Raw genomic sequence first — 12191 nt, 5'->3', positions numbered from 1 at the left:
TCCTGAAGCAGTTCCCCAGCCCGTCAGTGGGAGAAGAAGACAGCGTTTGCATGCAGGCTGCTGCGTGGGCTCGGCGGCAGTGACATGCTCCGAGTGTGGTAGGGGGACGCAGATCGCACCGGTTCTGTTAACCCTCTCCAGTTCCACACACCTTCTCTCCCCCCCTGCCCCATCCCCAAAATCCTAAAGCTCTACATGCCCCCGCACCCCCCCCCCCGACCCCAACATCCCACCCCTGGCCCCGAGGTGTCACAGCTCCTCCACACGTACAGTAACAGTTGTGAGCCCCCCTCCCCTCCTCTGAGCTTCCTCGGACTGGAAAGGGTTAATGGAAGTCACACCACTTGTGTTTCCATGTGTGCACTGGTCTGATCTAGGAAGGGATGTTGGTTAATCTGGAATTAAGTCAGATTGAATCACACACACCGATGTCAAAACTGGTTCAGGAAAAAGGAAAAAAAGGAGGGGAAAAAAAAAAAAAAAAGGAAAAAAAAAAAAAAAACACCAACTACCTGAAATCACAGAACTTTGGAAGTTCAGAAAAATGTCTCTCCTATAACTTGTTTTTAAGTTCATTTTCTTAAATCTCTTTTCTTATTTAAAGCCAGTTCCTAACAGTAGTTTTTCCACCTCTGCCAATCTCCCCACCAGTGATGCCAGCTCGGTTTCCTGCGCTCAAAGGATTCCAGGTTGTGGAAGGCGCCGGGCTGGGCAGTGCAGGGTGCTCGCCCCTCCCCGCAGGGAGCCCTCCCCTCAGCCTGCAGCTCCCGCAGTCTCTCCCAGTCTCTCCCGTACACTGACCGGCAGCAGTCACGTTTGTTTTTGTTTGTTTTTTTTTTTTGAGAAGATATATCGGATAAGAAGGCATGAAAGTTCCTCTAAGTACTTCCAGGCTCAGCCCTTCTCCAGTTCTCACTTGAGCGAGTGTCCCACTCCTCCCGCGTCGCCGGCCCTTCACTTCCTCCGGTCCTTCTGTTTCCGTTCCTGCCGCCGGGCCTGCTGGTCGGCCACGGCCCGAGGTATCAAGATGACGCTGCCGTCGCTGGCGTACTGCAGGGCGTACTGGCTGGGGGAGTAGGGCTGGCCGTTCTCGTCCCGCAGGCGGCCGAACACTTCCTGGTAGAGGTTCTGCACCTTTTGCTTCATCTGGCGGATGGATTTGAGGAATTCCACCTTCTCCCTGAGCAGTTTGGACTTGTCCCGTTGCAAGTCCTCGACGTCCCGTTCCAAGTTGAGGATGGTGTCCAGTTTCCTCTTGCGGCAGTTCTGGGCAGCCATCTTGTTCTTGCCTCGCCTCCGGATGTCGCGGATCAGGCTCAGCTGCGCCTCGCTGAGCTGGTACTTGGAGAGGAGCTCGTTGAACTCCTCCACGGGCAGGTTGATGATCTTGTCGTTGGTGAAAGGGATCTTCATGGCTCTGGCTCGATGCTCGTCCCTGCTCATCTGTTTATCCAGGAACTCGGACGGCTTCTCCTTGCTGCTCTTCTTCCCCGCGCTGGGCAGTTTGGGCTCCTCGGGGTCGAGCGCCCCCGGTGCCATGTTGTAGGTGTGGTTGTGGCCGACGTGCTCCAGGTAAGGCAAGTAATGGAGCTGCGACGGGTCCTGGTAGCTCATGCGGCAGAACTTGCTGTACTCTGGCTGGTATCCAACCGCCCCTTCTGCTTCTTCAAAGTCCACGTTTTCAGAGTCTGAGCTGTAGCCGACAGCTCCTTCCTCAGAAAACGAGGAGGAGGAAGAGGATGAGGAGGAAGAGGAGGAGGAGGAAGAGGCTTCTGAGCTGCTCAGGGAAGCAGGACTGTGGCCAGAATCCAGAGAAAGACCTGAGTCGGAATCAAACTCCTCTTCCAGCTGCGAGGCCTGCACTGGGTTGAAACCTTCTTCAATGGCCAAGTCCATCAAGCTGATCTCGTCGAGCATGGCTTCGTCCAGGAGACCCCCCAGCGGGTCGGGCAGCTCGGGGCCGGCCGTCTCGTTGACCGTGCTGTTCAGCTGCGGAGGGAAGAAGATGCCGCTCAAGTTGGTGGAGCCAAAGGTGCTGTTGAGGCCGGTGGAATTGTCCGGCGCCAGCTGGAGCAGGGCCGAGCTGCCAGCCATGGAGGGGCTTTCGATTTCCGAGCTGAAGAGCGAGAAGTCCTGTGAGCAGCTACCCAGAGAGGCCTGATGCAGGCTGACATTCTGATTGATGGGAGTGTTCGGAGCCAGGCTGTAGTTAGAAGTCAGCAGGTCTCCGCTCGTGCCGTTGTACAGGGTTTCAGCGGTTGTGTTGTTCACTTCCATAGCCTGGAAGAGATGCGGAACAGCTCGGTGAAATGAGCCACGCTCCAGCCCTGCCTTCGCCCCCGGCACGTGCCAAAAAAAAAAAAAAAGAGGCCGGAGAGCGCTGCTGGATCCCGCGGCACGAGCTCTCTCCAGCAGCATCCGCCAGCCGCAGGAGGGTTAAAACAGCAGCAGCGAGGGCAGCACGGCGTCACCACGCCGGCGGGGACAACGCCAAAGCAGCTGAGACCAACCCCAAGCCACAATCGTCCGGGAACCAGGTGCTTGGGGACGAGCCTTCGGCCCTAAATCGGATGGAGCAACGACGCGCGGCCGGAGGGGCAAACGCCGCCCCGCGATTCCGCCTCGAGCTCACCTGCATTTCCATGATAGACATGAGGTCCTGCCACTGCTGCTCCAGATCGAAGGGCGACTCGGTCTCGGCGAGGAGAGGAGACAGCAGGCCGGTCTGGATGCCCGCAGACCTGCTCTCGCTGGACACGGCTTCGCTCAGGGTGGAGACATCCGCAGCTGGAAACTAACCACGTGAGGCAGAGTCAGTCCCCGGCTGCTCGGCCACGGCCAGGCAGCAGCAATCCCCAGTGCCCTTCCACCTCCGCGCGGGCAATCGCTTCTCCTTTGTTCAAAGCAAACCGGTTGCGGCTATTCCTCCACAGTTCACTATGAACTAATGAGAAGCAAAGCAAGTCTTCAATTAATTGTGACCACCCACCTCCCCCCCCACCCACCCACCCCACCATCCTCCACCACCGCCGCTGGGTTCGCAGGCACGATGCCTGGAGCCTCCTTAAGCAGCATAACCCAATTTACTCCCGGTTCTGCGGTCTGGGTTTAGGGGTACAAGAGGCAGCGAAACCCCGGCGAGCGAGCGAGCGAGGCGGAGCCACTGCTGCCTCCAGATCTGCTGAGGGGCAGAAACCGTCACCCCATCCGCTCACCTCCGAATTCTCCCCGAAAGGGAAGGTGGCCTCCAGCAGCCTAAGGCACTCCTCCAGGGACAGGGCTGTCTGATCCTCCGCACCGGGCACCTGATGTAAAAACACAAGCAATCGTAGCCGCGGGATTAGAGAGGTGGTGATGAGAAACGAGCTCCTTACAGCAGGGTTTTATTACAGCGCATCCAAAAAAGAGCCAGAGGCCCCACCCAGTGCTTCGCAGGCTCCATCCTCCTGCTCAGAACGGCCCCCCCCCCCCACCCCTCCCCGAGCGCAGCGGGGAAAGGAAACGTGCTGCCTGTGCTCCCGGCAAGCCTCACCTCCTGCCAGCGCAAGGACTCGGCTAGGGGCTGGAGGGGACTCTGCGCCTGCCCGCGCCACCACCGCCTCTGCCAGACAACCCAAAGGCACGGCAAGAACCAGCCGCCCTCGTCCTTAGCGTCCTGCCAACGGCCACACGGCCATTCCCCTGCCCGCCTTCGCTGCGGCTCCCCGGCCCAGCGGGCTGCCTGCACGTTCCCAGCATCAAATCCTCTCGTCCACCCAGGGAAAACCCTGATCCTACGGCTCAGCAGATCCCCCAGGTGAAAGTCACACGTGACGTGGCTCCGCTCGCCTCCCCTCCGCCCCGGGACGCTGCAGCACGGCGGGTGCAGACCCCAACCCGGGTGGCCCCGGGGGGGGGGGGTGTTTACCTGTGCAGGGAAACTCTCCCCGGTCTCTCCATCAACTAGCAGGTTTCTATCCAAGCCCTCGTTCCCTCCGCTCCTCCAGCTGTCCCCACGCTCCCTCCCATCGCTCAGCTCTTTGTCCACTTCGCTCTCTTTCTGACGGTGGCTGTAGTCAAAAATCTCTCGCCCAGCGCCGAGATCAATATCCTGTCTCCACAGGATGTCAATCAAATCGATGTCCTGAAAGACAGACCACATTTTCCTTCAGCCCTGGGCAGGGTCCCCACCCACCGGCCCCTCCCAAGGGACCCACCCTCCCCTCTGAAGCCTGACCCGCAGCCCACCCGCCGGGCACCCCGCTTTTCCTCGGTGACCCGGGGCCTTTCTGCATCCCGGGATCCCCGAGAGCGGCTCTGCGGGCTCTGCATGGCGGGCGAGGCCGGCCCTCCCCTCCCCACCGCCCATGGCCGCCCGCCCGCCACCGGGAGAGGCGGCTGGGGCCGCCCGGGCCCACGTCGCGGCGGTGGCTGCGCCGTGGCCGCCTTGCATCAGCCCGTGGTGCCATCCCGGCCATTTGCATAAGGGGTGGGGTGCGCCGGCAGGAAAATCCCCGCATTTCCACCCACCTGATGCAACTTGAGCCGCCACCGCCGGCCCCGGGCTGCCCGCAAACACCACCCCCCCCCCCCGCACCTCTCACCCCCTCCCCGGGGCACCCCCGCCGCCCACGGAGCCTGCCCTGCGCCCAAACCGCCGGTCCCCGCCCCGCAGCCCCCGCCTCCCGGCAGCCTGCGCCGCCGCGCCGCGCCTCCCCCGGGTCATCCGCCCCCCCCCCCCCCTCGCTCTCCGCCACCAGCCCCGCTCCCTCCCTCGCCACCAGCGGCCCGGCAGCATCCCCGCAGCACCGGGGAACGGCCGCCCTCCCTCCACCGGAGCGGCCCCGGTACCTTTCTCATGTCCCCAGCTGCCGCCCGGGCCGCGGCACACGCCGATCATGGTCCCCGGGGGAACGGGGCGGGGGGGAGGCGGCGGCGGGGCGGGCTGGCCGGGGCGCGGTGCCGCGCACGCATCGCCGGCCGGGGCGGCCGGGGAGCCGCGCTCCGCTCCGCCCCACCGGCCACAGGTGCCCGCGGCCCCGCTGCTGCGGCGGCAGGAGCCGCCCCCGCCCCCCCCGGGAGCGGTTTAGCTGCGGCGGCGGCGCCCCCCGCTCGGCGGGGCCGGGCTCAGGCTGGGCCGGGCTCAGGCTGGGCTCGGCTCCCGCCGCCCTGCCCGGGCCGGGCTGCGGCGCGCCCCGCCCGCCCCTCCCCCGCCGTTACCTTGGCTGCGGCGGCGGCCAAGCCCCGCCCCCTGCCCCGCCCCGCCGGGATGCGGCGGCGCCGGGCCACGCCCACCGCCCCCCCCCCACTTTTCTCTCCGCGCCGCTAATGGAACCCGCCAAGCCCCGCCCCACGCCCGGGCGGCGGCCTCGACCAATCCGCACCGCCGGGAGCCACCGCCCCAACCAATCAATGACGGCGACGGCCGTTGCCTCAGCCAATGAGCGATTGCGAGGCGCCCACCGGGCCGCTCCCCCGCCCTGGCGCAGCGGGGCCGCCCCCCCCACCCCCGGCCTCGCCCTGCGCCGACAGCGGCGGGGGGGGGGCTCGTCCCAGAGGCCCCGCCGCGGATAGAGGGAGGGAGGGAGGAAAGACCGGGGTGACCTTGGCTCCTTCCCCCCCCGGGAGACCCCGGCCCGGAGAGAGAGCCCCCCCCGCCCCCCCCCCCAAGTCAGTCAACGCAGGGGGGGTGCGGGGGGGTCCGTGTGTGTTAAAGCACAACCCCTCGCCTGCTCCTCACCCCCCCAGACCCCCACCTGGGGCACAGCCCACCCTGAGAGCCGGTGGGAATCACGGCAAGGCCAAGTGTAAGGAGATTCCCCCCCCCCCCTCAATAAGTCTTGGGATGGGTGGAGGAGGAGGGGGGGGGGGCTTTGTCACCCGGGGCCAAGGCTGAGCACCAGCAGCTCATCACATGTCATGACGGGCGCGCGTATTTTTATCCTCCTGTTGTGGAAACGGCACCGGGCAGCGATGCCTCCCGCCTTCCCCACCCCCAATGCTGCAGAGGGTTTAAACCGAGCTTTGTCTTTAGGCTAAGGAGGAGTGGGCACCCCTGGGTTAAAAAATAATTTTTAAAAAATCATTTAAAAATATAACAATAACAAGAATTCCCCATTTTGGGTGATTCCCCAAAGCTGCTGCTACAGCCCAGAGCCCCACACTGCACCCAAGGGTGAGCTCCAGCTCCTAAAATTATTAATAATTCCCCCAGCAAGGTCGCGCCTGGCCCACACGACCCGCAGGGAGTCGCAATATTTTAAGCGCTGGGAAAAAGTCATGGAAAAATTTAAACCCCGGCCCTAAAAGACATCTGCATATCGTCATCGTCCACCTAACGCACGGGGTGGGGAGGGACGGGGGGGGGTGTGTGGAAGGATTGAGCCTTGCAGGTGCTTTCCAGAGGCCGGGAGCCGCATCGCTCGCAGAATATTCCTGTTGGAAAGGCTGGGTGGCTGCTCAGCACTTACTGGGGAGTCAAGATTCTAGACAAAGACACCCAAAAAAAAAAAACAAAAAAAAAACACCCCAGCAAAAAACAACACACCCTCTCCCCCCCCCACCTGAAAAAAAAATCAACCACTAGGGTAACGTTCTGAAAAAAGATTCGGTGCTTTGAAGCGTCGCAGCAGCAGCGAGTATGGTCTTGCTGGCCCCGGGGTGGAGAGAAGAGAGGGTGATGTGACGGGTGACGGTGTGACGATGTGACGTGGGTGTGTGAGGCCGGCTCGGCAGACGGGATTTCCTGGCGCTGGGTGCCCGGGTGCTGTGCCCCCGGCAGTGCAACGCACCTTGCAGGTGCTGTGACACCCTCCTCTCCTGCCCAAACCGAGCGTTTGGGTGGGTGGGGGGAAAAAAGAAAAAAAAGAAAAAAAAAAAAAAGACAGAAAAATTGCTCTACTCTCCTGTCCAAATGAAGTGTTCAGGGAAAAAAACAGAAAGAAGACAGAGAAATCATCTTCCCCTCCTGCCCAAACCAAGCGTTTGGGGGAAAGAAAAAAAAAAAAAAAATAAAGAGAGGCAGAAGAATCACCCTCCTCTCCTGCCCAAACCAAGCATTTGGAAAAAAAAAAAAAAAAAAAGACAGAAAAATCACCCTCCCCTCCTGCCCAAACCAAGTGTTCAGGGGGGAAAAAAAATAAAGAGGCAGAAAAATCACCCTCCTCTCCTGGCCAAACCAAGCGTTTGGGAAAAAAAAAAAAAAGAAAAAGAGCCAGATAATAGAGACCTGAAGAAGAACGGGGAGGCCTGAACACCCGCGATAAAGGGAGGTGCAGGCCAGGATCTCCCCCGGCTCCTGCGGGAGCATCGCCCCGCCTGGCCGGGAGTTTTGCTCCCGGTGAGCCCGGCCTGAGCCGAGCGGGTCTGCAGCTGCACCCCGCGCGCGGGTGTGAGGGTGTCGAACGCAGGGCTGTATTTTCAGACAAAAATAAACAGGCCTCTGGAAAAGAGCAGCGTTAGGGGCCTCTCAGCGCTCAAACCCGCAGCGTTTCTGGGTAAAATCTGTGCTGAGCGTGAAGGGTTCCCCCAGCCCCGACACCCGCAGCCTGGGGAAGGGCAGCGGAGTCTTGCACGGGCTGTGCCTGACCTTGTAACAAGGCGTTTCAACAAATTTCCCCCCCCTCCCATTCCCAAGACAGGGAGCTGCCCCTCTGGATTTATCAGGGAAAAAAACTGAACGCGTGAACATTCGCCTTTGTGTTCCGCCACCCAAGCGCCTCTCCTCGACGCCTCCAAGGTCGCCGGTTGTAAACCCAGAGCGGGGTTTTCCTTCTCAGGAGTGAAACCTCCCAAAGGCCTCCGGAGCCAGGAGATCCCTGCGGGGACGGGGGGAAGCTACAGCCGAGGCACCATCCACGTTTCCTGCAGCAGCATCCCCGCCGCTCATCCCTCAATAACCGAACGCAAAACAATCGTCATCTTTGTCTCCGCGGCCCGCACGCGTTCACACCGCTGCCCGCCCTCCATCCCCTGCCCACTGCTGCGCCGAAGCCACATGACAAAAGCCCCAGGCACCCGCGACAGCTGCCTGCCACGCTGCCCACCCCTCGCTGCAGGGGACAGGGGGTGGCAGAAGTTGAATTTGGCTCCCCCCCTCCCCACCATGCCCAGCAGCTCGTCCCAGGGACAATTTATGAGACGCAAGAACGACGCTGGAAGGACCCGACGCTGCAAATCAGCACTAAACATCCCCCCACACCACGGCCAGGGAGACGCCGAACATGCCGTGACAAAGAGAGCGGTGCCAAAAAGGAAAAAAAGAACAGCAGCTCCCGGGGACCAACATTGCATCACAGCCTCCGAAAGGTTGTGCTCAGACAGAAAAAAATAAACCACTTTCCAGTTCACCTCTCCCCACCCGTCTGTGATGAAAACCAAGCAACAAACATCTCCACTGGATGAACTCCAGAGCCAAGTAACCCAACCGCCCGCCCGACACCTGGGATGAGGCTGTTACCCAATGCCCCTGTTTATTTCCCTGCCTGGTTTTATCGGTTTCACAACACAAAGCTATGCGCACAGGTTGAAATGCTGACCCCCAACCCTTTCTCCCTCCTTTCGCTGTTACTCGCAGACCAAGAATAAACCAAACAAAATGGAAAAACCACCCCACACATTCCCCTGGAGCCATCTAACCGAACCATAATTTAGTATTGCGCCATTCCCAAGCAGGGACCCACTTTTCCCAAGTGCTTAAACACACACAACGTACCAAGTGCTGCTCCCTCGGATGGATCCCAGAGGGCAAGAGCCCCCCCCCCCGCCGAAGGGCTCCCTTTTCCACCCCCACCCCAGGCAAAAGAAGATCCTGCCTACCTCTTTGGTCAGGTCTCCGTTCACCGGGGCAGCCACTGCTCCCAAATCTTCCAGTTCTTCCCCAAAGCCCTGCTCAGCTCCACTCTCCCTCACCCCGTTGTCGGGGCTGCTCCCATCCTGCAGGCCACTGCCGTTTTCTAGGGCGATGCCAGCACTGGGCTGGCTACCAGACACGGAACCTTCGGGGTCTCTGTGCACCAACCAGGCGTTGACTTCGGTGGTGGGCACCTGAAACCTGTCCAGGGCCCTCACCTGGTTGAGCAGCCTGCGAGCGGTGAAGTAATAGTCCAGGTCTACACTTTTTGGGTGGATGCCATATCCATCCAAGGTGTTTCGCAGGTTATGAAACTGGGTCTGGGTGTAAGCGGAGCTCTGGCCAAGAATGATCTCCCGGAGAGGGGGGAGCTGTGAGTTCAGGTAGGTGTCCACGTCCACGCGAACGCCGATCAAGCTGAGCAGAATGGTGAACTGGATGAGGCCTTCGGTGAAATATTTCTTCAAAGAAAGCATTTCTAGTGGAGGAGAAAAGAAAACAGGTGGAGGGTTTGGGAATTTGGAAAAAAAAAAAAAAACAACAAACCACCAACCAACCAACCAAACCACCAGCGTCAGATGAATTCTCCACACAACAGGTTGGTTGGGTTTGTCTTTCCTCTGCCCCACTTTCAAACAAACAAAATAAACCAACAACTTCGGCGTTCAGGTTATCGCTAAACAACAGGATAAAAGTTTAAAGAACGTTCAAGACTTTGGGTTCAGGATAACTTTGTTTTCCTTTTGAAATTCTGAACACAGTGGTCGGCCAGCAGAGTGTAATTAAAGATTTAAATCTCACGAAGGCAACAAACTCTTCCCTAGAAGACAGCCTCCACCCTCTCTTCCCTTTTCTTCCCTCCAGAACCGCTTTATAACCCAGACCATGCAGCTACATACAAAATCCAAGTGACTTACTGTCCAAAAACTCCACATACAGCGATGTCCTCTCGCCCCCCCCCCGGTTCCCCACGCTCCAGGACGGGGTCCGCTCCCTCCCACAACCGGCTGCTCTTCCCCTCTTCTGGTCAGCGAAGCTTCTTGAATGAACCTTTTACAAGTCAAAGGTCCCAATCATGGGAAGGTCCAAAGACTCCTCCGCTCCCGGCCGCGATTTCATCAGCAGCTGAAATATAAACCAGAGAGCAAACGCGATAAGGCGCCGACGAGGCACCACCCTAAACACTGCACATGGACCTACTACACCGGGAAACGGCGGCGGCTTCCCCGCGCGCGGGCCCCTGAGGAACCGGAGCGAATTTCACTCGAGCGGTTGATTTCCCTGACACAACACGGGCACAGAAACTCACGCCGCGGAGGTTACCTCTGGCGACAATCCTGTCCGTACTTCCCCTCCCTGAGCTATTCTTAGGCCGGTGCGTCAACTTCCCCCCTCTCCGAAGGAATCCAGCTCCGACTCCCTTTCACTCCTTAGCCCCGTTCCCAGCAGCTCTACGAAACAAAATCCCGTCACGGGCTTTCCACAGGCGGCAAAACAGACCGAGGGACTCTCGGCTTCGCCCCTCCCGCCCCGCCCGCCCCCAGCCCGGCAGGGCGGCTCCCGGGAGGGGCCGCCAAGGCACGGGAGCTGCCCGCTCTCCCCTCCCGGGGCCGGGGGGGGGGTGTCCCAGCGCTACCGAGCAATGAGGGGGGGGTGCGGCGGCGGGACCATGTGCCGTTCCCCGCGCGCCCCGCCCCGGGCCCTTTAAGACCCCCCCCGCCTCGTGACCCGCCCCCCCCCCCCGCCGCGCGGCCTCGCCGTCCCCTCAGCGCCGCCCGCCCCGCCCCGCAGGCCCGGCCCGCACCCCCCGCACCGCCGCCGCGGCCCCGGCCCCTCCGCGCCGCCGCCCGCCGCTACCCGCTCGCCGCCGCCGCCGCTCGCTCCCGGCCCCGCCGCTGCCACCGGCCCCGCTCCCGCTCCCCGCCCTGGCCAACCACCTCCCCCTCCCGCCTCGCGCGGCGCCGCCGCCAATCAGCGACAGGGAAAAGGAGGCGGGACGGAGCGACGGCCCAATGGAAGGTGACGGTGAGGCGTTGCTCCCGCCCCCGCCGCCGTCTGGATAGGCAGGCCGAGCGGCCAATCGACGCGCCGACAGCGCCGCTGGATCCCGTGCTTGGCCCGGCGGCCGCGCGCCGAGCCAATCGGAGAGGAGAAGAGAGACAACACGACGCGCCCCCCGTGGCGATTGAGTGACAAGGCGTCCGCCCAATGGAACGCGAGGCTCTCGCCGAGCGACGGCGACAACCGCCAATGAGACGACGCACAGAAGCCTACCGCCCGTCCGGGCGCTTAACTGGCAGCGGCGCGCACCAATCCCTGCGACACAGGGACACCGCCCTTTCGCCCCGCAGCTTGTTGCCATGGCACCGAGCGCCCCAGGCCCCCCAGCGCAGGGCGAGGCCTGCGGCCGCCATGGCGGAGCCTCCATCGCCCCGCAGGGCCCCGCCACCGCCCCGGGGCCCGCCGTGTCCCCAGGCCTCCCGATCCCGACACCTCCTGGGGGTAGAGGCGGCTTCGGGCCTCCTCAGGGGGCCGCGCCACAGCCGGGGCTTGTGGTGGGGTCACGGCTCCTCGGCCTCACTCCCCCCCCCCCCGCGGAGCGGCCCGGGGGCCTCCCCTGGGCTACCGCAGGCCCTGGGGCTGGTAACGCTGCCTCTAGACACGACCCTGCCCCACGGTCACCCCTCACAGGTCTCCGGCCCCGCGCAGGTGCGAGGCAGCCACCGGAGCCTCTTGCAGACAGGACTGAGTCAAAGCCGAACGCGGAGCTTCGCCTCGGGCCCTGCAGTGAGACAGTGGCGGGGCTGGGAGCGCAGCCAGGGCATCGCCTGCTAACCCCGTGCTTTGCTTTCTTCATTGCTCCAGCCCTTCGCTAATTAAAAGTCTTTAATTTCATGCTCCGGCAGCTGCCCAGTTGGCATACCCCTGCTCATTACGCCCAGGCCTGTTTTGGGGTTGAGAAAAGCGAGCTCTCCTGGTCGGCTGCTGCTCGCCCGTGGCGGTGGGAGCTGCTGGAGGTGCAAATGGTTGTGTTAGAGATGTAACTCCCAGCCTCCCTCTGTGGGGAGGGGGAGAGCCCGGGGAGGGGGGGCTCTGTGCCCCTGGGTGCTGGTGCTTGGAGTGGGACGGGGCTCCCTGCGACACAGACCGCCTGCCAGGGACTGTCCGTGTGTCTGGTCGGCACTTGTCTGCCCAAAACAAGTCGCTCTGTCCGTGGGTCTCCCCACAAGCACCGCTGCTTATCACAGGGGAACCCACCAGCCAGTTTGAGTTTGACTGAACAGCCGAGGTCTCGACTTTTCGATGCCTTTTGAGACAGTAACTACCCAGCAAAGGTGAGGGAAAGGCTGCAACTCATCCC

At 61.8% G+C, this 12191-nt stretch overlaps 1 protein-coding gene across 1 annotated transcript; it reads right to left on the bottom strand.

The window, feature by feature from the left end:
- Positions 1–815: 815 nt before the first annotated feature.
- NFE2L1 (NFE2 like bZIP transcription factor 1) lies at positions 816–10745 on the bottom strand. Its single transcript, XM_074926934.1, has 8 exons — positions 10688–10745; positions 10154–10281; positions 9748–9955; positions 8797–9308; positions 3908–4123; positions 3216–3305; positions 2633–2794; positions 816–2280 (listed from the first exon to the last, which is right to left on the bottom strand). The coding sequence occupies exons 4-8, from the start codon at positions 9304–9306 to the stop codon at positions 955–957; spliced, it is 2304 nt and encodes a 767-aa protein (XP_074783035.1). The 5' UTR covers positions 9307–9308; positions 9748–9955; positions 10154–10281; positions 10688–10745; the 3' UTR covers positions 816–954.
- Between the last annotated feature and the right edge of the window lie 1446 nt (positions 10746–12191).

The sequence above is a fragment of the Athene noctua genome, chromosome 25 (genome assembly GCF_965140245.1).
Source record: "Athene noctua chromosome 25, bAthNoc1.hap1.1, whole genome shotgun sequence".
In the NCBI taxonomy this organism is placed as follows: Eukaryota; Metazoa; Chordata; class Aves; order Strigiformes; family Strigidae; genus Athene; species Athene noctua.
The sequence above is the reverse complement of the archived record's forward strand: the minus strand, read 5'-3'. Positions and strand labels throughout refer to the sequence as shown.

Coding starts and splice junctions, on each gene's coding strand:
- NFE2L1 (XM_074926934.1), bottom strand. CDS start 9,306: ATGCTTTCTTTGAAGAAATATTTCACCGAAGGCCTCATCCAGTTCACC. Junction 2,795..3,215: donor CTTTCGGGGAGAATTCGGAG/GTGAGCGGATGG, acceptor TCACGTGGTTAG/TTTCCAGCTGCGGATGTCTC. Junction 2,281..2,632: donor TGTCTATCATGGAAATGCAG/GTGAGCTCGAGG, acceptor CATCTCTTCCAG/GCTATGGAAGTGAACAACAC.